Here is a 23,892-nt window from a genome sequence, read left to right as displayed (position 1 = left end):
TTAGTCCTTCTCAGCACGGATTCTGAGAAGGCTTTCGATAGGGTAAGTTGGAGTTACATGATGAAAACTTTAGATAAATTTCCCACAAAAATTTATAGGAGCAATAATGTCACTGATCCAAGTGCCAGAATTAACCTAAACGGGACCCTATCAGACACCTTCAAGATACAAAATGGCACCCGCCAAGGATGCCCCCACTCTATTTATCTTGATAATGGAGACTTTGCTCCAGGCACTTAGACAACACCCGAAAATAAAAGGTCTTGAACTAGGAGGTTTAACTCATTTAAACGCAGCATTTGCGGATGACTTATTGCTTATGTTGACAGACCCTTCAATGTCATTCAAGCATGTCATTGAAGCCTCCGGGGCCTTTAGTAAAGTCTCCAGAAGCAATGAACATTTCTGCCCCCCAGACGGTTGTACAAGATTTTAAAAATGCTATTTCAATGGCAAGACAAACAAATTACTTACCTTGGCATTCAAATTACAAAGTCAACTAAGGAATTGTTCCATGCTAATTTTATGAAGCTACTAACTCAAATCCGGAAACAACTTCAGTCACTCGACATACTATATGTGGCTTGGATAGGCAGGAAAAATCTTTTAAAATCATTTATTATGCCTACCCTATTATACACACTACAGATGGTCCCTATAGATATTCCCTCCACCTACTTCAAATCTTTGAGGTCTCTCTTTATTAATTTCCTCTGGAAGAATAAGAGATCAAGGATAAAATACGACAGACTAGTCAAGAAAAAAAAACTTAGGGGGTTTCGGGCTCCCTGACCCTCTATCATCCCATAGAGCAATACATCTGAAAAGATGGGTGCAATTATTTAATCCTGCATATGCAACACTAGGCACAGAATTGGAAATTGCTTCCTCAAATAGCGAAACAATAGCCCAATTATGGAACATCAAAACCCCAAATCAAAGTTCAAATCCAGTTACCAGGGGAACAATAAAAGTTATCAAATGGATAAGTGCAAATATGGTGGGCCTAACCAACCCACCGAGCTTATTACCCATCAGCACGCTATCTTATTATTTAAACCCCAAAGCAAACCCTACTCATAACCTGTGGAAACAGTTCAGCAAGATCCCTCTACGCACTTTCTTTAAAACGGAGATAGCAGATTTCTTAGGAACACATAGGCAATCCAGTACACCTATCACATTTATACATGAAGCAGAAATTAAGCTAGCTAAGAAAGAGCTTCACAAAAAACATAAACTATTGAAAGACCCCTCATGGCTTGAAAATTGGCTCTTAAAGTCGACCATACAACCTAAGATGATATCAATTTTCTACGACCTGCTGGTCTCTAGAGACAAGGGGATAAAACCCTCCTATATAGGACAGTGGGAAAAAGACCTTGGGATGACAATAACAGATAAACAAATTAGATTAATTCACAACAACTCACATGGATTTTCCAGGTGTGTCAAAACCCAAGAAAATGCGTATAAAATCATGACTAGGTGGTACAACACACCAGTAGTACTAAAAGAAAAGGGACTAGTACACACAGATGAATGCTGGAGATGTGGATCCCCTAAAGCATCATTATTGCACATCTACTGGTCATGCACTGCATTAAAATATCTAATACCAAGATCAAACTGTCCGCGGACTCTGTCTTACCCTGGCTGCCCAACACCTCATGGAGGCCGAAAAAACATGACTTAACAACACTGTTGGTACAAGCAGCTAAACTTACAATACCCACCAGATGGCTACAAGCCGACCCACCAAAAGCAACTGAGTGGATAGATAGAGTTGATAGCATATATCGTATGGAAGAGTTAACTCACTGGGAGACCAGATCACACAACAAGTTCTCTAAGATATGGGAACCATGGTCAAAATTTAGAGATAAGACATAGGATTACACCCAAAAGGGTGCCAACGAGGAAACTAAAATCCTGGCAGCTGCAGGGCACTCTTTCCCTGCTGTGCCTCGCTGTGCGCCCATAAAACATGTAACGGACACATGTGGGGGACAAATTGCAAGGTGGTTTTTCTCTTTTTATCTTTTGGAAATGTGTACATTTTAAGCCTAAATGAACGCTTAACCGACAAAATTTGACCATTCTAAATTTCACCTCCATTTTGATTTAATTACTCTGAAGATCTCTCATGGGTTAACTGTTAGAGTTTGGGATGCGTGGATCCTCTGGATCACCACAGGAGGTGGTACTAGCCGACACCTGGGACCGGAGTCTAAGTGGCACCTGGTCTTCACCAGAGCCTGCCGCAAAGCGGGGTGGTCTTTCTGCGGTAGGGTACAACCAGGTCGTTCCACAGGTGCGACTAGCCCGCAGTGGCAGCTGAGGTCCAAGTGATTTAGGAGGAGCCTCCTGGTCAGGTCCATGCACAAGGTCAGAGCAGGCAGCAGAGATGCAACGTCAAGGTCCAATCCAGGGTTAGCAACGGGAGGTCCAGGCAGATGGGATCAGGAACACAGGCACATGAGAGACAGGAAAGCAGGAACATGGAGGAACTCTGGTAACACTGGAACATGGAGGGACTCAGGTGACACAGGAACATGGTGTAATTCAGGTAACACAGGAACACAGAGGGACTCTGGTAACACAGGAACATGGCAACACAGGACTTAGGAGCAGAAACACACTGGAACACATGAATACTCAGGAATTGTTGCAAGAAAGCTTTATCAATGGTGCAAAGATCCAGCAGGGTGTGATGGGAGAGGCAGGTTTAAATAGCCTTCTGGGAAAATGGCCAGGGAGCAGGGACAGGTGAGAGGCGCTGGCGGTGCGCCTGTGTGGGTCGAGGGAACATCCGTGACATTAACAATCTTCCTTAAAGCTGTATCTGATAGTTTGAGGGGTGCAGATATGAAAATGGATTGATTATATAGGGGGTTTTTAATGCTTGATATTTTACATTTCATTCAATTATCCCCAAAATAGTCATTTCTGAAAATACGGAAAACTGACATTCGATTTGTAAGCTGCGAGACATCAGACATTTTAAAAATAATGAAAATGTAAAGAAGACATATGGGAAATGTTATTCACCAATTTATTTAGGTGGTAAATCTATCTGCCTGAAAACGCAATGATTTAGAATTTCGAAAATGGCAAATTTTTAAAAAAATTCATCATATTTTTCTTTCTTTTTTTTTTAAATAAATGCAAAACTTATCAACCAAAATTTACCACTAAAATGAAGTACAACATGTGAAGAAAAAACTGTCTTATTATTGTTTTGATAATTAAGTTTTCAAAAGTTATAACCATATAAAGCGACACATGTCAGAATACAAAAAAAAGGGACTGAGCTTTAAGCTACAAACTGGCTGCGTCCTTAAGGGGTTAAGGGCTCCTGTATGTAACACTATGTTATCCAGGTGACATTATACTATATTGGGGTATTTTTAGGGATGCAGTGTGGAGATAGTGCTGGACAGAGCTGAAGACATCTGGCGGTGGTATCAGCAGTGATTATCCATGGCCGGCAGAAATGATTATGAAGTTCTCTTCCACATGGAACTGATCATCACCTGTAGGGTACTAGGTGGCACTCCACTCCGGGTAACAGGTGAAACAAGCTGTGAACTTTATTTCAAGCTATAATGTTTCGGTGAGAAGCTATTTTCATGAAAAAAAAAACGGTTCATAAAATAGTTTTATTTTGGGGCCTCACTTTTAGTTTTGCCCAGGGTCCCACTTTGTCTAAAATTTGCCCTCCCTGCGATGGTCTGCTCTCAACATCCTCATCCTCCATAATAAGTTGTTGGCCATCTTGGAACTCTGTTTCTAAATCTGTGGCAGAGGCATGTGGATGGCCCACAGAATCCTAGCTAAGAGAGTTATCATGGAGCGTCAGTGACTGATCCATGACCTGTGGAAGAGACGTCCTTGCTATTTTGAAAGTGAGTGAGGTAGAGGGCTGTGCATCAAAAGAGGTGGAGCTGGTTGAAGATGGAACAATGAGGCACTTTGACCAATGCCTCATCTTTGTCTGACCTCTTCATTCTGAGAACGCTATTTTGGCCAACAAAAAAACACTGCAAATCATTGTGCCTGCTTGCACCAGAGAAAGTTGTAGCATGCACAGATATTACTCAACCTCTCTCCGCAGCAGCAGCTCCATCACCAGCATCAGCACCATGGCCATGGCTACGTTCCTTGTTTACAGCTTCCAACATACTTGAGTTGTTGTCAGTGCGCTATGAGATGGTACGAGTGTACATCCATAATTACTGTCCCTGCGCTATACGAAGGTATGATAATACACGTGCACTTCACAATGCCTTGAAAGGGCCAACTGTTATGACGTTACCAGCTGCCTCCTCTCCCATGAACAGTTCTGGTCAGGTTCCCCCGTGCCATCTTCTAGCGCAGTGACATTAACAGCATTTCTTGTATATTAATTTTTTTATCTTAATTTCTTTAATTTGTCAGTGAATATTTTCTGTTATTAACTTTTACTTACTAGCCCCATTTTACATCCGTTTTTTGGGTATTGAAATTTGTTTAATCCCTTCAATGGAGCCATTTTCACTTAGGGTGAATAAAAGTCTTTTGTACACCAGGAGTGCTGCCTCATTGTTTTTTTTTCTAAATACTAAGAGCAGTATTCATCACCATAAAGTGGTAGGTACCTGGTCTGCACAGATGCTATGATTAAACCCAATGGCCCACATTCATCAAAAATAGTGTAAACTGCACTGAGTGCCGTGTGTCTGTGTAGTGTGAGGGGGGCACCAGATTCAGGATTTCTGGTCCCTCTTCTTCATGTACCTGGTGCACCCTGCACTACTCCGACAGGGTGCACCAACTTTTTTTTCCTCCTTTAACATAGACTGTGCAACGCATTTCTGCCAGACTCAGGCATGATAAATGTAGTGCATGGTCTGACTGAGCACCGCATCGGGCATAGACACAAATGTGCCGCAGACACATGTGCAAAAGTATGTGCAAAGTCCCTTATAAAACTGGCTCAGGGGCTTTAATAAATGTGGGCCACTGACTTCCATTTTACGTCTTGATGTCTCTGATTGAGTCATTCCTATTTTCATTGTATCAGGTTTTCCTCACAATTTCTCCCACCCATGACTTCCACTAGATTTGTAAAACAGAAATCATTGCCATCATTTTGAAATATCCATTATTCGCCCTCCCTTCTTCAACCTACACTTCCCATTTTGCACCCGACAGATATTAATAATGACAACTTAAACGAAATCTACATCAAAATCCAGCAAGATAAACCAGGGACACTTACCCATAGATCCAGGCACCGACACTGGGGTTATCTTCTTCTAAAAAGGATTCCAGTTTTAAAATTATACTAATGAGCCAGAAAGGCTCTGGGTGGTGTTACTAGAGCTCCCCTTCTCTGCAGCCTCACAGACCTCCCTATCTTTACATCTTGAATGTTACTACCAGCACACAGAAACCCACGAGATGTCCAGTGTAGGCAAAAAACATCCCTACTTTGGTCCTATAGTAAACCATGGTTCTAGGTACTGCAAAACCCAAAATAGGGGCATCTAAAGTGATACTCCCCCTGCAGCCTCTAGAGGTAATTCACCTCAGACAAAAAGTGACTGCTCTCTGCTTATTCTCGCATGCCTTTGAGGGGGATTTTTTCATTGATATATGGGCCAGATTTCACATAAAAGAGGGAAGTTTAGAAATGACATTTCATATCCTACCTGAGAGCTCTGCTAATTGAGTTGATATACTCTACATTTGAGGGGGTTAAGGACATGATGCTCATATTACTGGTGACAAAGTTTTCTTCATGTATTTGGCTCAGTTAGAAAAGTTTCAAGGCAACAAGTTGTTTCAAAGAGTAATACCGCCACCTGGTGGACAGCATGAAAAACAGATTTTAGTTACACCTAAACACTAGAATGGCTTCTAATTATAATTGTTAGGAGGACCCTGAGCATAATGGGCTCACAATCTATGTGCTCTAGGCCCCTGCATGCACATAAAAATGAAAGTGTCTGCACACTGATATATGATGTGTCCTATAATGATTTAGTTTCTGTCTCCAACAGATTTTCTATACCATGGTCCCCACTATGTGTGCTAGAGAGATGTGGTAATAATATCTGGGATTAGGATGTTAGTACAATGGATGGGGTTTGTATCACTTTTCACAAACAACGTTTGTGCTCTGCAAAATTAGGAACACCTGTAGCTATTTTCTTATCCTCCAGGGGGCGTCCTCTGTGTGAGAGTCAAAGCTACATGTGATAACCATTTTAAACAGCAGATGGCAATATTTTTGTTAGAAAGCGAGAACTTCAGTGATTCTAGGGGCCATAGAGCATGTCAGGTTTTATGTGGAAATAAGAAGTACTTTCTACCTTTTTAGAGACAGGACCATTTTAGGGAAGGAGGGTAAACAACAATGGTCTACAACCCACTTCCACACAGGATCCCTTGGCACTTACGCATATAGTACTTTAATTTTTGCGCATGGTCACAATTAGAGAGGGCTTATAGTTGTGTGTATTTTTAATCTATGTATGTATCTTGTATTATCTTATATTGTATGTTTTTATGTTTGCTGTAGTGACACATTAATTTTCCCTTTGGGTACAATATAATTTTCTATTCTAGTCTAGTCTAAATCCATCCCTGTTTGGAGATTATCTCAAAATATCACTTGTACACATATAGCAGAGCTGAATTTGTTATTCCCCATGCTGTATAGCTGGTTATTACTGGTGAGTTAACATATGTCATAGACAGAAGAGAACGTATAGTTCAGTCATGGCCATACGAATATTATACTTTCACATGATCTGTTGCCCTCTGGTTTGTCAGATGTTTTTATCACATACAGAAATACTAGTGCAATCATATTATGAGTAACAAAAGCTTTTATTAACAGTTAGAAAGAGTTACTGCAGCAAGTCAATATTTGCAGTGTTGACCCTTCTTCTTCAGGACCTCTGAGAAGCAACCCCACACATGAATGGTTGCAGGATGCTTTACAGGTGGCATGAGACAAGACTGGTGGTATCGCTCACCTTGTCTTCTCTGAACAAAATGTTTTCCAGATGTTTCAAACAATCGGAAAGGGGATTCATCAGAGAAAATGACTTTACCCCAGTCCTCAGCAGTCCACTCCCTGTAGCTTTTGCAGAATATCAGTCTGTCCCTGATGTTTTTCTGGAGAGAAGTGGCTTCTTTGCTGCCCTCCTGGACACCAGGCCTTGCTCAAAGAGTCTCCGAGGCTCACACCTGCCTGCTGCCTCCTCCATCACACCTGCCTGCTGCCATTCCTGAGCAAGCTCTGCACTGCTGGTAGCCCAATCCCAAAGCTGAAACACTTTTATGAGATGGTCCTGGCGCTTGCTGGTCCCTCTTAAGCGCCCTGGAGCCTTTTTGGCAACAATGGAACCTCTCTCCTTGAATTCCTTGATGATGCGATAGATTGTTGACTGAGGTGCAATCTTTCTAGCTGCGATACTCTTCCCTGTTAGGGCAGTTTTGTGCATTGCAATGATGACTGCACATGTTTCTTTAGAGATAACCATGGTTAACAGAAGAGAAACAATGATGCCAAGCACCAGCCTCCTGTTAAAGTGTCCAGTGGTGGGATTCTTACTTAATCATGACAGATTGATCTACAGCCCTGTCCTCATCGACACCCACACCTGTGTTACTGGAGCAATCACTGAAATGATGTTAGCTGCTCCTTTAAAGGCAGGCCTGCAATGAAGTTGAAATGTGTTTTGGGGGAAAAAGTTCATTTTCTTGGCAAATGTTGACTTTGCAATTAATTGCTGTTAAGCTGATCACTCTTTATAACATCTGGAGTATATGCAAATTGCCATTATAAAACCTGATGCAGTAGACTTTGTAAAATTTAACATTTGTGTCATTCTCAAAACTTATGGCCATGACGGTAACTCTGCACTGCTACAGCTCCTTTTACCTGCCCCATACCAGGTGCTGCCGTTTTTTAGGGAATTCCTATGTTATCTGCACAAGTTGTGGATTGTCACATGAAAATCCGCATCTATTTTTATGTGCAGATTTGTCTGTTTGGTAGTAAGTTTTTTTGTGCATTTTTTATGCAAGATTTCCGAATGCATTTTCCATTACCTGTTTTGCGTCACTCGATCTGATGTAATTTCAAGCAAAAATCTGCATCAAAAATAGGCGTCATGGTGCGGCTTGGATCCAGATTTGATTATTATTATTTTATTATTGGATTATTCATTATTTAATTGTCTGCACTGAGCAACAATTTCCCTGCAGCAAAAAGGGTGAATGGGTCTTTTAACCTCTATGAGTTTTTTTTAATTTGAGCTCTCAAATGTTAATCCCCTAGTGATGTTTGCTAGGTTAGAATTATATATTTGAAATGCTGTATTTTTGTCAATAACAGTGAATTCGAGAATGTGTTATTTTGTTATCCTGAGTACATTCTTCACTCTAACTACCTAACTTTATACAGATTATTTCCCATTGACTAGCATGTGCAAGATATCTTATTGGCTGAAACAAAGTTCTAATAGCTGCAGTTGGCTAATTAGTGGGCACTGTTATTATGGTGACAACTGAACAAACTTCTTATTGAAGTTGTCAGGATAGACATTCATCTCTATTAAGACAATAGCCATAAATCGTATGGTTTCCTTTGTAAGAAGTCAACTACCACCTAATTCTTCCTGTCAACCGATTAGAGTTGTCTAGATATAACATTCGCACATGTAACCCTAAGTCTAGAACATTTTTAAGAGATACTTACGATATCTGATCTTTTCCTGCTCTTATCTACACATCAAACAGCACATTGAAGTTAGCATAAATAACCATCCATTGTTACCAGTTGTAATAGAACATCCTTCCAGGTCAGATCAATGCATACAGGAATTAAAACAATATAAAATGTATGCCTATATATGCCTATATGTCTCTTACTCTCCCTGCCTGTTTCTCATTCACTCTCCCTGCCTTTCTCTCTCTCTCACTCACTCTCCCTTCCTTTTTCTCACTCACTCTCCCTGCCTGTCTCTCTGTCTCTCACTCTCCCTGCCTGTCTCTCTTCCACTCATTCAATTTCCCTGCCTGTCTCTCACTCACTCTCCCTGCCTGTCTCTCTGTCAATCACTCTCCCTGTCTGTCTCTCATTCACTCTTCCTGCCTCTCTCTCTGCCTATCACTCACTCTCCCTGCCTGTCTTTCTGTCTCTCACTCTCCCTGACTGTCTCTCTGTCACTCACTCTCCCTGCCTGTCTCTCACACTTTATGCCTCTGTCTCTCACTCACTCTCCCTGCCTGTCTCGTTGTCTATCACTCACTCTCCCTGCCTGTCTCTCACTCACTCTCCTTTCCTCTCACTCTCCCTGCCTGTCTCTCAGTCACTTTTCCTGCCTCTCTGTATATCACTCATTCTCCCTGACTGTACCTCTGTCACTCACTCACTTTCCCTACCTGTCTCACTCACTCAATCTCCCTGCCTGTTCTTCTGTCACTCACTCACTCTCCCTGCCTGTCTCTCATACTTTATGCCACTGTCTCTCACTCATTCTCTCTGCCTGTCTCTCACTCGCTTAGTCTCCCTGTCTGTCTCTCTTTCCCTATCCATCTTACCACACCCATAAGCGTCTTATATTTGTTATCCATGATGCTAAGGCTTCACACCGTAAAGGCACAGCTCTACCTCTTCCCCCTGTTCCTTTGCACTTCCCTTTTCCCTCTGTCTGATGTACCAGAGGAAATTTCAGTTCGGTTCCCTTTAAACAACATAGCAAAGGTTGCTAGACGGCCTTATCCTGGGATGAGACTGACATCCAATAAAATGTATTTGTGGTTGTTTAAAAATCGGAGAGGTAGGCACCAATGAGAGTCTCATGAGGCCGGGTAGATTCCTATTCATAAATAGGATGATTTATATATTTATGAGGGTGTACAACCCTCTTCATCAGATCCAACATGGCTGTGAATGGAGATACTTAACCATGGTACATGTTGCAAAATATGCCCATTTATGTAGGAACAATACAATGCTTAATTTATACTATAAAAGCTAAGGAAGATGGACAAGGAGATCTATAAGGAGCATTTTCTCTGCAGCAACCTCCTAGGCATCCAAACATTTATCACTCCCATAATCCCCTTCCAGTCACCGTAACCTGGAGACCGGTCACAAAATATTTAGTGAACTTGGCAGATGACAAATGTAATTACAGAGTGGCAGAGCCAACAAATGAGTCATCACTGAAGAATAAGTCTCTGTTCCTGTCCTGATACGGATATCAGGTGGAAAGGCAATTTTTGAAAACAAAAAATCTTTATGGCAACCTGCAGCCCTCTCTAGAGTGAGCTTTAAAGTACAGTGCGATCTTAAAGGGGTTGTGCATGAATGTCTACTCATCGGGTCACAGTGGTTGGAACTTAAAGGGGTATTCCAGGAATCAGCATAATTCATATACAACTGGGTCCTTAAAATATAAGCTAATATGTAATAAGTTGTTATTTAAAATTGTGCTCCTCTTAGCACAAAATTCTGTGGACATAGACTATAAGGGCTACTGGCCCTTTAATCAGTCAATTGATTTCCTCCACCCGGTGCAGACACAGGACAGAAGATGGCCGCTGGTCACATGTCCACATCACATGTTCTGCACCTGCCTGGGCAGGTCATGTGATCACCACTATGTTTGGCTGTAGTCAGTTGGTGGGACATTATCTGAGTGCAGTGATGGCAGTCACATATCATTACTATGGTAACAGAGCAGAGCATAAGAGGGAGGAGGAGTTAATGAGAACTAAAGGATCATGGGATTTGTAGTTTCCAGAGCTGGCCATCTTGCTGATAACGTTGTCTATTTTACAGAGGCAGTAAAATTTTGTGAATCATAAAATCAAACTATTTAAGCTCAGTTTTGTGACTCACGACATTGAGTTTTGTTATATTCTTTTATTTATAGCATTATGGGTTTTTGTATCAGACGTTCATATTGCCAGAATACCCCTTAAATTACCACAGAATGTTGGATTTCAGGATAAAGGTACACTTAATCCTCCCCTAATGAGCCAACAGTGCTCATTGGAGCAGATTTAGACATTTTAGACTAGATGGGGAACAGATTTGCCTGATGCTGAATGATAAATCTGGCATAGCTTGATGGGGATGCTTTCTTACAAAGCTGGCTATAGTTTGTGCCTAATTTTCCAGCTCAGCTGGAAAAAAAATAATGGAGTTGCTCTATTTCTCATAGAAAGAAGCCATGTTTTTCAACTCCTGGACAACTCCTTTAATACTGTCTAATTTGAACCTCTTATTAGTTGGCTTGATTTATAAGATAAATATTCTAATGCATTAATATATAGTGTATGCATTATATATGGTGTATGGTGTATGACCCCATTAAGAATAATAAAGTGTGCTGCCATCATTTCCTCATCAGATTATAGTTCTGTGCCAAAAACCAATGCAAGACTATACTTGAAAAGTTCTTGTGAACTATCACTCTCAATCTGGGAATGCTAGGAGTCATAGTCTAACAGTTGTCTGTCACACACCCTATTTGGTGGAGAAGGCCTTTACTCACAAGTTATATATTGGATCGGCCTCTGGTTACTTGCACAAGATACTATTTTGTCGGGGCTGGTACTGTCATCTCCAGCTGCCGGAGGGAGAAGATTTTCTCCTGACACCTAACAATTAGCCGTATAATACTCCTCACACCCACATGCTGATAACACAGTAATAATCCCACAGGTGCGCTGCCAGAATCCCTACTTCTAATTCCACACAGGATTCTCAGTTTACACAATATTTTACAGCTTCAAAGTAGATCATTTTAAGAATTTCCTTATCTTTACTTAAAGGGATATTCTTTTTTTGACCACCTGTGATCAGCATACTGTGTGGGGAATTATTATAACTACCATATTTGGGGTCAGGAAGGAATATTCCCCTACTATTGGCCAATTGCCATCTGCCTTGTTGGGTTTTTATGCCTTTCTCCAGATCAACACTGTGGGGCACATCTACTAAGAACAGTGCAGTCTGTACTATGTGCAGTTCGCCTGTATAGCATGCAGAGGGCGCTAGATTCAGGATTTCTGGTTCTTCATGAATCTGGCGCCCCCTGCACTGCAACATTTTTTTTGTTTGGTGCATCTTTAACATGGACCATGCGACACACTTCTGTCAGACTTTACATGTTAAAATATTGGCTCACAGTCCCACTGAGCACCGGAACGCCCCTTTCAGTGCAGAAATTTGTGACGCATTGTTAAGGAGATTGCACTGGTTTCGAACGCCATCTTGACTACTGTCCGCCATCTTAGATACAGCAGACATGTTCGCTGACCACTGTCCAGTTAAATTCATAATTCAACTTCAGTTCTTTTTTATTTAAGATCTGCCTGTAAGGATTTCTCCTTGACACTTGTTATACATGATTGTTCTCCTTTTTATCTTGTTCTCTAGCATTGTTTATCTTCTGGAGTCATTCTCAATACTTTTAGTAGCTTTTGATTTTTGGTGCCAGTTTATCTCTTTCTTCTCACCAATAGCTTTGCAGTATACTATTCACGCCTCTTTGATGACTCTTCAGTCTGTGATATTTTGCATTTCAGATATTAAACGAGGGAAGATCTTTACATACACTAAGAGACTGACATGTGTCTTGGTTTTATGTTCAAGTCCCTGGTACCGGGACAACCATAAAAGGGTTAATTAGGACTCACCTTACAAAAGTCAAGAGGGCTGTTGGGGGCCTGCATAAAAATCCCTATCAATTGGTGTCCCTTTTTGTTTGGGTGGGCTTAGGAGTGAGCAAAAACAACACCGAGACAGCCTCCGTGAAGGGTCCCCGCCAGCTTGGTGAACAGAACTGACCAGAGAGCTCCCAGGGTAAGATATTAATTTTTCTTGTCTACCTTGATATGTCACTACTGTTACACTAATTGGACGAATTGGGTAAGACTGTCTCTGTGTCATATATTTGCCACTATTGTTCACTGTAACCTAAGCTCATAGTTTTGGCAAAGAACCACTTTGTCAGTTGATTGGACGGTGACTGACAGAGACTGTTCAGTGATGGATGGTCAGACAGTCTGTGGTGTTAGCTGAAGCAGGGAGACAGGAAGTAGTAACCCTTAGATGTCTGCAATGCTAGAGTGGGAGTTATTTTGTTGTGATTGTCATAGTGTCAGTAATACAGTTTTGTCATTAAGGCATGCCCACAGAAGTGAGTCTCAGAGATTTGCGGAGACCTGCCCTGGCCAGGTGAGCATTCGACTTTCTTTGGGAGTCTGAGCGGTCTCATATGACTGTAAGAACTAGTCGAGTCTGAAAGAGAGCGACTTGGAGAGTCAGTCTGAGGACAGTGACCTGAGAGTCAGTCTAGTCAGGCAGTGATCCAGTGTAGAGTCCCTTGTGGACTTGCAGGGTCAGTCTGAGGGCAGTGATTTAGTCTAGCATCAGTCCAGTCAGGCAGTGACTTAGTCTTGGGTCCTTTGTGGAAGACTCAGGTGTCTAGTTTCTTTGGGGTCAGTAAATCGAGGTGTCGGCATCCGTTGTGAAACCCACTTGAGTCTGTGGGGACAGGTTCCTTTGACAGTTTTGTGGTTATGGACACTTATGATGAGTAGTGAATTGGAATTGAGCCAAGTGCATTGCAGGCAAGAAGGAAGATTGTTTTTCACATGAGGGGAAAAGAAATGAAAAGTAATATTGAAGGTTTGAAGGTTTTGGGATGTGTCAGATGATCTGATGATTGTACAAGTGAGAAAACTTGATCAGATTTGCAAACAGACACTTAGAGCCTCTGACTTTGACGGAGGGACCAGGACAGAGTGACAGGAATTCTTTCAGAGTGCCCGTTGAAGAAAGAGACAGGCGATAAGGGACATTTCAAAACTTTTGATGTGGAAAGAATTTGAGAAAAAGAGATTTAATTATATTTTCCTTGGAGTGAAAGATGGCCCCTAAAATGCAGACTCCATCCCCTATATCTGGTGGTTAGAGAAGATGACACGCTCTACCATCCTTCAGTGGCGGCCATCTTAAGTTATATTCCCTTCAAGTCCCTGAAAGTTGATTGCCTATGACTCTACTCTGTGGGGCTTTCTTGTAGGATAGCAGCTGAGCATGCTTGAAGTGTCCTGGCAGACGTTTGAAAACAAACGCCGGCTGGTGATATTTCACCATTTCGGGTGTCTGCTAAGGGTCTTGGAGTGTGGGACGTTGTTTGGGTATTATTAAAACATATTTGATCCCGACAATTAGAGAAAAATTACTATAAAAAGTGTTGCAATGCGTCTGGTACCTGCTTTCTGGCGTTTAAGGGGTTAACGAGAGGGAGATCTCTCGTAGCTGTGTTTTGCTGTGTATAGAACTGACATGAAAGTGGCCTTCAAGTATAGATAACACAGGATTTCTCCCTATTGAGAAGTTGAAGTCTGGCCAGAACTTTATAGAGAGCACAGAACACTGGACTGGAGATGTTGAAGGGAGAATCCTATATATCTAGATGTTTCACAGACCACGCCAAAGTGAGACTGGTGGGACAAAGTGAGACAAAGTGGGCGTTGCGGGGAGGCGACATTACTGTAGTGAGTGACGGAGACGGCCCCAACAGGGCAGGACAAGGGGGGGTGGTTACAGACAAGGATGTCAGCGAGAACAGTCCCCCTTCTGAACAGCCCCCCCAAACAGAGTTATCACCTTTCATTGTAGAACTCTCCCCTGCTAGCCCGATGATGATTTTAACCTATTCCCAGTCAAGAAAAGACCCAGAAAGAGCAGTCGGATACATGTAGGATGGTCCATGATCTCCAAGTTGCCAATGAGTGTACTGAAGCCCAGTGGTCCCCAACCTAAACTGGCAGCAGTCCCCGAGAGTGACATATTATTCACTGTTATTGATTTGGCAAATGTTCTCCTCTCTGTGCCCCTACATGAAGATTGCCAGTACCTATTTGCCTTTACCAGTTCAGTATACCTGGTGAAGATTCCCACAAGGGGGTAAAACTCACCCAGCCAATACCCCACGGCCCTACAGGGAGAGGGAGTAGACTGGCAGACTAGCCCCTAACTGGATGTTCTCCTTTTCAGTATGCGGAGGACCTACTGTTTTTGTTTGCCAGGATGCATTTATTGACTTTATGTGTTTTCTGTTCCAGAAGGGTTGCAAAGTTTCCAGAGACAAACTGCAAGGAGAACTGCCAGGAGAAGGTGGTCTTCCTAGGCCACTGCCTCTCAGCCACAGGCAGACACCTGACAGAGGAAAGAAAGCTGGCAGTCCAGAATGTGCCCCTGCCCTGAAGCCCTAAGCCTCTTTACATGTTTCTAGGACTGGCCAGCTCCAACAGGCCTATGATAAGGTCTACTGCCTCCAGCCTTTTGCTGCCCCTTTCTGATTGAATTGCCTCGTCCCCATTTGCCATTAGTCAGGAGGCAATTGATGCATTCTATAGCCTTAAGCTGGCAAATCCTGTCTGCCCCTGCCCTAGGCACATTCCACTGAACCAGACCTTTTATTTTATTTTGCACCGAGTATCTAGGCCACAGGTGTCTATCCCAGGAACGTGGTGGCCTCCCCAGTGGCCCACTATTTGGCCTGGTTAGACTCAGTCGTGAGGGGAGCTCCTCGGGTGTCAGTAGCTGCAGCCAGCAATCTGCTCAGCAAGGCCAGTGAGTTGATGCTAGACCCTAGATCACTCACTGCAAACCCCACATACCTTGCACAGTGTCCTCACCCAAGTACAGCCCAAGCATCTGAGCAAAGGCCAGACAGCTCAGACTCCAGTGTGCACTCCCAGAGCATCACACTGACAAGGTGCACAGCTCTGAATCCTGCCTTTCTGTCACCAGTCTTCAAGGATTTAGAGAGGGGTGGAGAGAAGGGTGATTAACCCAGATGTTGAGTTTTTTTCTCATAGATGGCTCCAGGTCTGAAGGAGAAGACAGACGGTTCTACACTGGATATACACTGGTCAGTGGTGCACATGAGGTAGTACAAGCAGAACCACTCCCTCCAAACAGGTCAGCGCAGGAGGTGAAGTGACGGCACTCAGGGAAGCACTACAGCTGGTGGAAGGTAAAAGGGCAAACATCTATACTCAAGGTATAGTTCTGGGTTCTAGACACGACTATGAACCCATATGGAAGGCTAGAGATTTCCTCACCTCTGCAGGGACCCCCTTTAAGCATGGCACACTGATTAAAGAGCTCATGGATGCTCTCTTACTCCCAAAAGAGGTGGGGATAGTAAAAGTAAAAGCACGAACAATTTTGTAACTCCACAAGCCAAGGGCAAGTATGTGGCTGACGGGATGGCAAAGGCAGCTGCACAGATGGAACGCAGAGACTGTCCTGAAGTCTCAGCGGTGAGTTCTGAGCTAAAAGTTTGATCCACAGGTGCTCCAGTCCCTGGTGGCCCGAGAGTTATCAGAAGTGAAGGAAGTGTGGAGGAAAGCTGGAGCCCAGATGCCGATGGGATCTGGATGCTGGGAGAGAGGGTGTGCCTGCCCAGAGCCCTGCACCCGACAGTAAGTCAAGTAGCCTAGGGACACACACACACATATCCAAAATGGCCATGCTAGCGCTCATAAACCACCAGTGGTTTGCCCGGGCATTACTACCCCTGTAGACTAGTGAAAACCTTTATAGTCTGTGCTCACCACAACCCGGGTAAGGTGGTAAAGACCCCACAGAAGGTGACACCCAAGCTGCTGTATCCCTTCCAAAGACTGCAGATGGATTTTATCCAGCTACCAAAAAGTGGTACGTAGGAATACGTGCTTGTGTGCATTGATCTCTTTCCAGGATGACCAGAAGCTTCTCCCATGTTCAAGGCTACTGCCAGAGCTGCAGCCAAGAAGTTGATGAGTGAGATTTTTCTGCAGGTTTGGACTTCCAGAGACCATACAGTTCGGTTGCAGAACCCACTTCACTGGACAGGTAAAGACTGAAATCTTGTCCCTCCTGGGTGTAGAACAGGCAAGTGCTTTCCTGCTGCCCACCATTCAGTTGGGACCACCCCCAACAGAAAGATGGGATTGTCCCTCTTTGAAGTACTTTTTAGCTGTGCACCCAGACTAGGCCCCTACTTTCTATAGCTGATGGCAGGAAACAAGTCACACAGTTGAGCCAGGCCTTGGAAAAGGTCGGCAAAAGTGTTTCTGATTCCTTTTTCAGATCCAGACATAGACCTCAGGACACATAACCTGAAGCCTGGAGACGACGTGGTGGTAAAGAGACACCAGAGAAAGAGAGTCTGGAGCATCGCTACGATGGTGCTTTTCAAGTCCTGCTGACCAGTGCCACGTCTGTGAAGCTAGAGTTAAGTCAGCATGCTTCCACGCTTTCTATTGCAAACTTACTTATTCTTCTTGCTAGCTGGTCTCTTCTGACTGACTGTATTCTCAGGGACACCCCAACCATGACTATCACTGTATCCATAGGGCTGACCACGATGCCACCAGGGTAGGAGACTTTATCTACGGTTGGCGCAGGCAATGATCTTCTTTAACATTGACAGCACAGAGATTTGTGAATTATATCCAAGATGCTTTTCAGAACCGCATGGCTTTGGACATGACCCTTGCTGAGAAGAGAGGAGTCTGTAAGATGGTGGGAGTGGCTTGACGCATATAGATCCCAGATGATATCGCCCCTATGGATCCATTACCCATGCTCTTGGAAGGATTGGAGAACTGTCCAGGGAACTCAAGAAAAAACTCTGGAGTGGACACTTTGTCCTTCACTTTGTAGTTGGGGGATTGGAAGGGTTTGCTTTGTGGGGGTGATATTGGGGATTGTGATTTTGCTCTTGTCGCTTGACAAGGACTCACCTTACAAAAGTCAAGAGGGCTGTTGGGGCCCTGCATAAAAATCCCTATCACGCATGAAGTATAGTACAGCTGCAGCACAAAATGGTCACGTGCGACACAAATGTGGCGTGGACACTTCTAAAATACCTCTGCAAGAAGTTTGCATCTAAAAGACAGAAAACTGGTGCACATCCCTTAGTAAAGGTGCCCCTTTTTCAACCTTATGTACCATAAGTTGGTTAAACTTCACTAATCAACAACAATCCATCGTACACATAGCATATAAACATGGGTGTCGGCAGTGCCTCCCTAAGGAGAACTCTGACTTCCTGACCCTGGTCACAAGACCCTGGTCACAAGAGGGAAGAGAAGGGAATTGTTTTAGCTGAGTGAGAAGCTAAAACAATTCCCTACTCTTCACTCTTCCCTATTTTTCCTACAATTCCCTCGGGAATCTGTTCCTTCTGGAATAGATTTACCATTTTTGGCATTAAGGCGTTTGCCTTTCAAGGTAGCAAAAAGAGGCATTGTTTTTCTTGTGGCATCCTAGAAAATTTTTTTACATATTTGCCAAAATCCCTTTGTGAAGCATAAATGGCTATAAATCTTCACAAGACAGTCTTAATTGGCAAGGTCTCCATAAGGAGAACTCTTATTTCCTGCCCCTAGTCAACAGCCTCAGCAAAACCATTTTCTAACACTTTGCTGAAGAGACGCAACCACATTGGTACAGTGCTGTCTACAGTTGTGAATCTGTTCCTTCTTTGAGACATTCTTTTTTGGGCTATTCTAGAGTAAGGAGCATGTTGCTTTACGTGTTTGCCCCTATTCATGCTTTACGTAGTACAGTATTATATTGTGTTTCCAGTATCTACATTCCTTTTGATTCCTCTCTCCTGTTTTCAAGTCAAACAGCAAGTGATAATTTAGTAACTTTGAAGGCAACGGACCAATCCCTCTAAGCAAACATGAAGCAGGATCAATCTCATGGTTCATGCATCAAGCAGTTTTATTATCAGTTAGGCAGGAAACATTCTCCATAGAGTCTGGCAATCCCTCACAATGTAAAAGCAGATGAAAAACAGACAAAATACAAAAATGTTAGGATTTTTTCTAGTATAATAGCAACATAGTAGAGAAGTGGCTTAAGAGCCCAAGCAGTGGTGGAAGATGCTCAAACTTTGATTCTGTCATCTTTGTTCATTAAAGCAGAAGCATTAGGCATTTTAGGAAAGTTTCAGATGTGGGGTAGCTTTTCCAATAACATGCTGATGGGCCATGTTTGTTCCTGGGCTGGGTCTCATTTAAGCCCATCCTAAAGTATACAGCTTAGTGCTTTGTTTTAATAGAACAAGACCACAGAATCTACAAAGAGCACAGCTGGCATATTTTATCTAATTCTTTGAGTGAGAATAGCCTTCCTTAATGTCTTCCACAATAGTTCTTGGTTTTCCACTGCCACCCATTCCTCCTGAGCCTCCTGAGCCTCCTGAGCCGGCCATGCCGCCCATGCCGCCCATGTTGCTTGAGCCACCTGATCCACTGGAGATTGTGTCTCTGTTGTTTTTGTACCATGAACCCTTACTGGAAAAGAAAATGTAGATACTTAGTATAATTAAGTAGAATAATACATCTGTAGAAAATGTACATTTCATCCATTACCTGGGCATAGACGTTACCCAGGGACATTTTATACACATTATTAGCTCATTTTAGCTTCACATAGGGAAGTCGAAGATGCAATTTTACATCTGGCACTTCCTGCTTACTGCATGAGTGCTGAGGGAGCAGGGGAGAGGGTGCCACAGTGTAACAGTGTATAACTTATTAGCATAATTTTAAAGGGAACCTGTCTTCAGGAATTTAATTTTTACATGATGACTGGCTTAAAGGGCACCTACCACCCCGATTCTACCTATAAAGGTAGAACGGGTGGTAGGTGGATCAATGGGATGCGAGGATAGCCCCTTTTTTGGGCTAATCCTCACGTCCTGGGCTATCTTTTAGAAAAGTTTAATGAAGGCATATGTAAATTTTTTTATGCGGCTACTGGGGGCGTGGAGTAGCCAGACATGAGGCTACTAGTCGCGGCTACTCCACGCCCCAGTAGCCACGTTACTCCGCCTACCATTTAATCTTTGGCGCGCAGACTTCTGCGGCCTTCTGCGCATGCGCAGTAGCTCCGGCCTACCATCCGTTCTACCTTTATAGGTAAAATCGGGGTGGTAGGTTCCCTTTATATAGTTTATTGTTTGTTGATTTATAATATGCATTTGTGACATCTGAATAATTCAATTGCTTTTTAATATTTTCTTTAAGATTACTTGGTTGGCATTTTCTGGAGCGTGGTGAGTCCTGGTGGGGATAGAGGGGCAGTTCAAGTTTAAATTTAGGTTTTAGAAGAAAGGAGGCCATTGATATGCTAATGAGTCTGAAGGGCTCTGGGGAATGTTACCAGGGCCCAAAGGGGATGCAGATTCACAGGCTGTTACACTGTCTGACCCTCTCCCTCTTATCTATCAGCACTTTCCCCCTCCCTCTGCCTGATGTAATCTCACAGCAGCAGAGGAAGTTTTAGCACACAGCGGAAGGGAGAAGTTCTACTGCATATTGAAACAGCTTGCTAACAAGTAGCCTTAAGAGCTCTGGTAAAAAAAAACCCAGAGCTCCTATGGCTCATTAATTAATTCATTTTAAAGTTGATTATAGAAAGAAGGAGGTCATGGTTTATCAGTTCCCCTGCTTTTTGACCAATTCTTGATCACACCAGTGTAGAAAGACCACAGGAGCCTCTTAAATGGACTTTGCTATGCTGGACCTTTAAGGCCCATTTTTGTGTTGTTGCCTTTACCCACTGAAGTATCCTCTGTTACTTGCTTTACCCTGGTCATCCCCTGGATTTTTAACAGGAATTAATTTAATGCAGAAGTTGCCCTGTGGTTCCCTTACAGCAGGAAACTGGCAGTTCAAGCAGTTGTATACCCTCACTCATCATCCAGGAGGTTTTATGATGCAACTTTTGCTATTGGTCAACTTGTAGGATGTGACTATGCTCCTCTGGAGCTCCTGGAATAGATTATACACTGCAGAGCCATGACTTGAAACCTCTAGGTTCCAACACAAAATCTGCCGGATGGCTCCACCATATATCGTATGTCATTTAAAACACTAGTGTTCATGCATGGCTTTTGACTCTATCAGGCACTAGGTGTGACTGGTGCTTCTGTACCTTCGATAGACATGCCTAAAGCCAGAAGCAAGATGGTAAAAGATTTAGACTATGTTATTTTCATTGTAAATTGCAAAACAACTCCTATTCCTTAGGCTCTAGCACTACCTTCTTCATATCTGAAATCAGAACTTAAGGTATCAGAACAGGTCCACCCAAACCTAGATCGAAGCTCAGCCTATTCCCACCAACTGTCAAAAATTTCCCTACCAAATCACTACTTCCATTATAGATCTAAATGTATAAAAGACTATGGCTTAGCTTAATGATGGCTAAACCAACACTACACTAAAGGACATTTACGTGTGCCATGTGCAGAGTGGGTGAGCTCTTTTATACACTTCTGAGACCAAACCTGAATTCTTATTCTCTCCTTCTCTCTTAAGCCTTCTCCATATATAAATAATGGCTTAATAATGCAGAACTGGCTTTCCATACTTAGACCTAAGTTAAAGATTCCAGCTACATTCCCAATATGTTTGCCTTCCAAATCAATTTGGCAGGACATCTACATCCCTTAGTGATGCAAATGTATGAAAGTCTTTGGCTCCAGACTACACTAAAAAATAATTGCTTCCTATAATGTGCAGTGAGGGTGAGCTCATCTATATACCTCTATATAATTCCAATCTTGTATAGTTACCAGTATATATAATCATTACAATATAATATGCAATTCAGTAATGTTCTATTGGTTAAATACATACTTAATATCTTCTCCTTCGAGCAGGCTTCTGTATGTTGTTATCTCTCTTTCCAGATGGATCTTTATATCCATGAGATTTTTGTATTCAAAGTTTTGTCTTTCCATATCAGACCTCAGATCAGACAGTTGCTGCTCAAGATTTGTTATCATATCTTGAATCTGGGCAAGTTGGGATCCATATCGAGACTCAGTCTCAGCCAATGTGCTTTCCAGGGCCCCTCTCTTATTATATAAGAAAGAAAAGATAGGTGAACAAACAGTACAAAATGCCTTATGTTATCTCAATGAGAGATATGTTATCATGTATCCCATGATTTCACAAGCGTTACATGTAGACCAGCAAACTAGAAACCATCAGAGTATAAACACATGGCCAACTGGACTCACCATGTTGCTTTGAGTTTGAAGGTCTATTTCCAACTTTTGAGATGTTTGCCTGAGTTCAATTATTTCTGTGTTGTGTGTCTGAAGTTGTTGGGCGCTGCTTGTCATTTGCTGATTCAACTCTTCGCTCTATGATACAAGAATATCTTCACCATCTTGCAGTCCGGAATTAACCCTAACTTTTTAGTGTCCCTGCAATGCCTTACCTTTTCATTGTACCACTGTTCAACTTCTTGTGCTTTGTTAGCAATTATAGTGTCATACTGATCCCTTATCTCTGATATTACTTTGGTTAGGTCCACGGCAGGAGCTGCATTTACTTCTACATTGACTCTTGCACCCAGTTGTGTACGAAGGTGGCTGACCTCCTGCAAGAGAGTAGGAAATAATTAAGAAACTTTGGATTTATGTTAGGATTTTCCATTTTTTTATGCCTATTATATCTATAGATTGTAAACATCAGATTTATTGTTGAAAAATGTTCTTCTATTCTTTTTACCTCTTCATGGTTTTTCTTTAAGATAGTTATCTCTTCATTCAGAGTTTGGAGATGCATTTCCAGATCTTGTTTAGACAGATGAAGTTCATCAAGGACACGACGTAGTCCATTGATATCACACTCCACACTTGCGCGGAGAGCTGCTTCATTTTCATACCTAGAATATAATACAATCTAAGTATTGTCACAGTCCATTGACTAAATGTTAGCATAATAGAGAATGTATAAGGCATATTACGATCCTGCCTGGAAATATTGTATCAGCACCTGCCAAAAACTGAGTCATAGGTTATAAGCAAAACTCATACCTGTTGGGTTGATTGTTAGATCAAAATGATTTACCCAGGAAGTTGTAGAACTGGACATACAAATCAATTTTAAAACAAAGCATGTACTGCAATATATGAAAGTTTCAGAACCTACTTGGTCCTGAAGTCATCTGCAGCCAGCCGAGCATTATCAATCTGAAGCAGGATGTTGGCATTGTTGGTGCTTGCTTGAAGTATCTGAAAGATGTTTGAGAAACATTACAAAGCTGAAAAGGGTCTGGCTCATAATGAATAAACCAAAGCATATGATCAATGAATAAGGACATTAATGAAACGTTTACATTGAATTACTTGCTATTATAATATTCAAATGTATATTCACATATATTAAATATATGATCCATAATTATACCTTATTTTTTAATTCCTCAATAGTCCTGAAGAAGGGATGGAAATCAGGAGATGAATATGGAACCTGCTGGTCATAGAATTCTCGTATTTTCATGTCTAGTTCCTTATTTTCATGTTCCAAAGAGCGAACTTTGTCTAAGTAGTTTGCCAGGCGATCATTCAGTATCTGCATGGTTTCTTTCTCATTGATAATATTTTCTCCTCCAGATACGTAGAGACCAGATTGGCCACCACCAAGGCCAAATCCGGATCCAAAGCCTCCAGCACTACCTCCTCCATATCCAGATCCAAATCCTCCAGCACTACCTCCTCCAAATCCAAATCCAGAGCTGAAGCCTCCAGCACTGCCACCACCATAACCTAGGCCTAAGCTAATACTTCCAGTGGAACACCCGCCTCTCCCTACCTGACCACCATGCATGCTTGGTGATCGGTAAGATCCACTTGATACACGGGTAACACCAGAACTTCCACCTCCTAATCCCCTTACAGATCCAGATGAAGAAGATCTGTGGCTTTGCTTGACACTCATGATGGCTTCAATCTACAAATGCAGTAATGGCAATTGCTTCCTGGAATGTGCCAATGT

At 42.5% G+C, this 23,892-nt stretch overlaps 1 protein-coding gene across 1 annotated transcript; it reads right to left on the bottom strand.

The window, feature by feature from the left end:
- Positions 1-18,796: 18,796 nt before the first annotated feature.
- Positions 18,797-23,877, bottom strand: LOC140064470 (keratin, type I cytoskeletal 19-like). Its single transcript, XM_072111401.1, has 7 exons — positions 23,305-23,877; positions 23,047-23,129; positions 22,624-22,780; positions 22,331-22,492; positions 22,128-22,253; positions 21,742-21,962; positions 18,797-19,389 (listed from the first exon to the last, which is right to left on the bottom strand). The coding sequence occupies exons 1-7, from the start codon at positions 23,833-23,835 to the stop codon at positions 19,200-19,202; spliced, it is 1,470 nt and encodes a 489-aa protein (XP_071967502.1). The 5' UTR covers positions 23,836-23,877; the 3' UTR covers positions 18,797-19,199.
- Between the last annotated feature and the right edge of the window lie 15 nt (positions 23,878-23,892).

This window comes from Engystomops pustulosus, chromosome 6 (assembly GCF_040894005.1).
Source record: "Engystomops pustulosus chromosome 6, aEngPut4.maternal, whole genome shotgun sequence".
In the NCBI taxonomy this organism is placed as follows: domain Eukaryota; kingdom Metazoa; phylum Chordata; class Amphibia; order Anura; family Leptodactylidae; genus Engystomops; species Engystomops pustulosus.
Note: the sequence above shows the minus strand (reverse complement) of the source record. Positions and strands in the feature narration are given on the sequence as shown.

Bases quoted from the DNA above. Each gene is read 5' to 3' on its own strand.
- LOC140064470 (XM_072111401.1), bottom strand. From the start codon at position 23,835: ATGAGTGTCAAGCAAAGCCACAGATCTTCTTCATCTGGATCTGTAAGG. The intron at 23,130-23,304 runs GTATAATTATGG...AACATCTTTCAG, and splicing joins TTGAGGAATTAAAAAATAAG to ATACTTCAAGCAAGCACCAA. The intron at 22,493-22,623 runs GTAAAAAGAATA...ACTCTCTTGCAG, and splicing joins TAAAGAAAAACCATGAAGAG to GAGGTCAGCCACCTTCGTAC.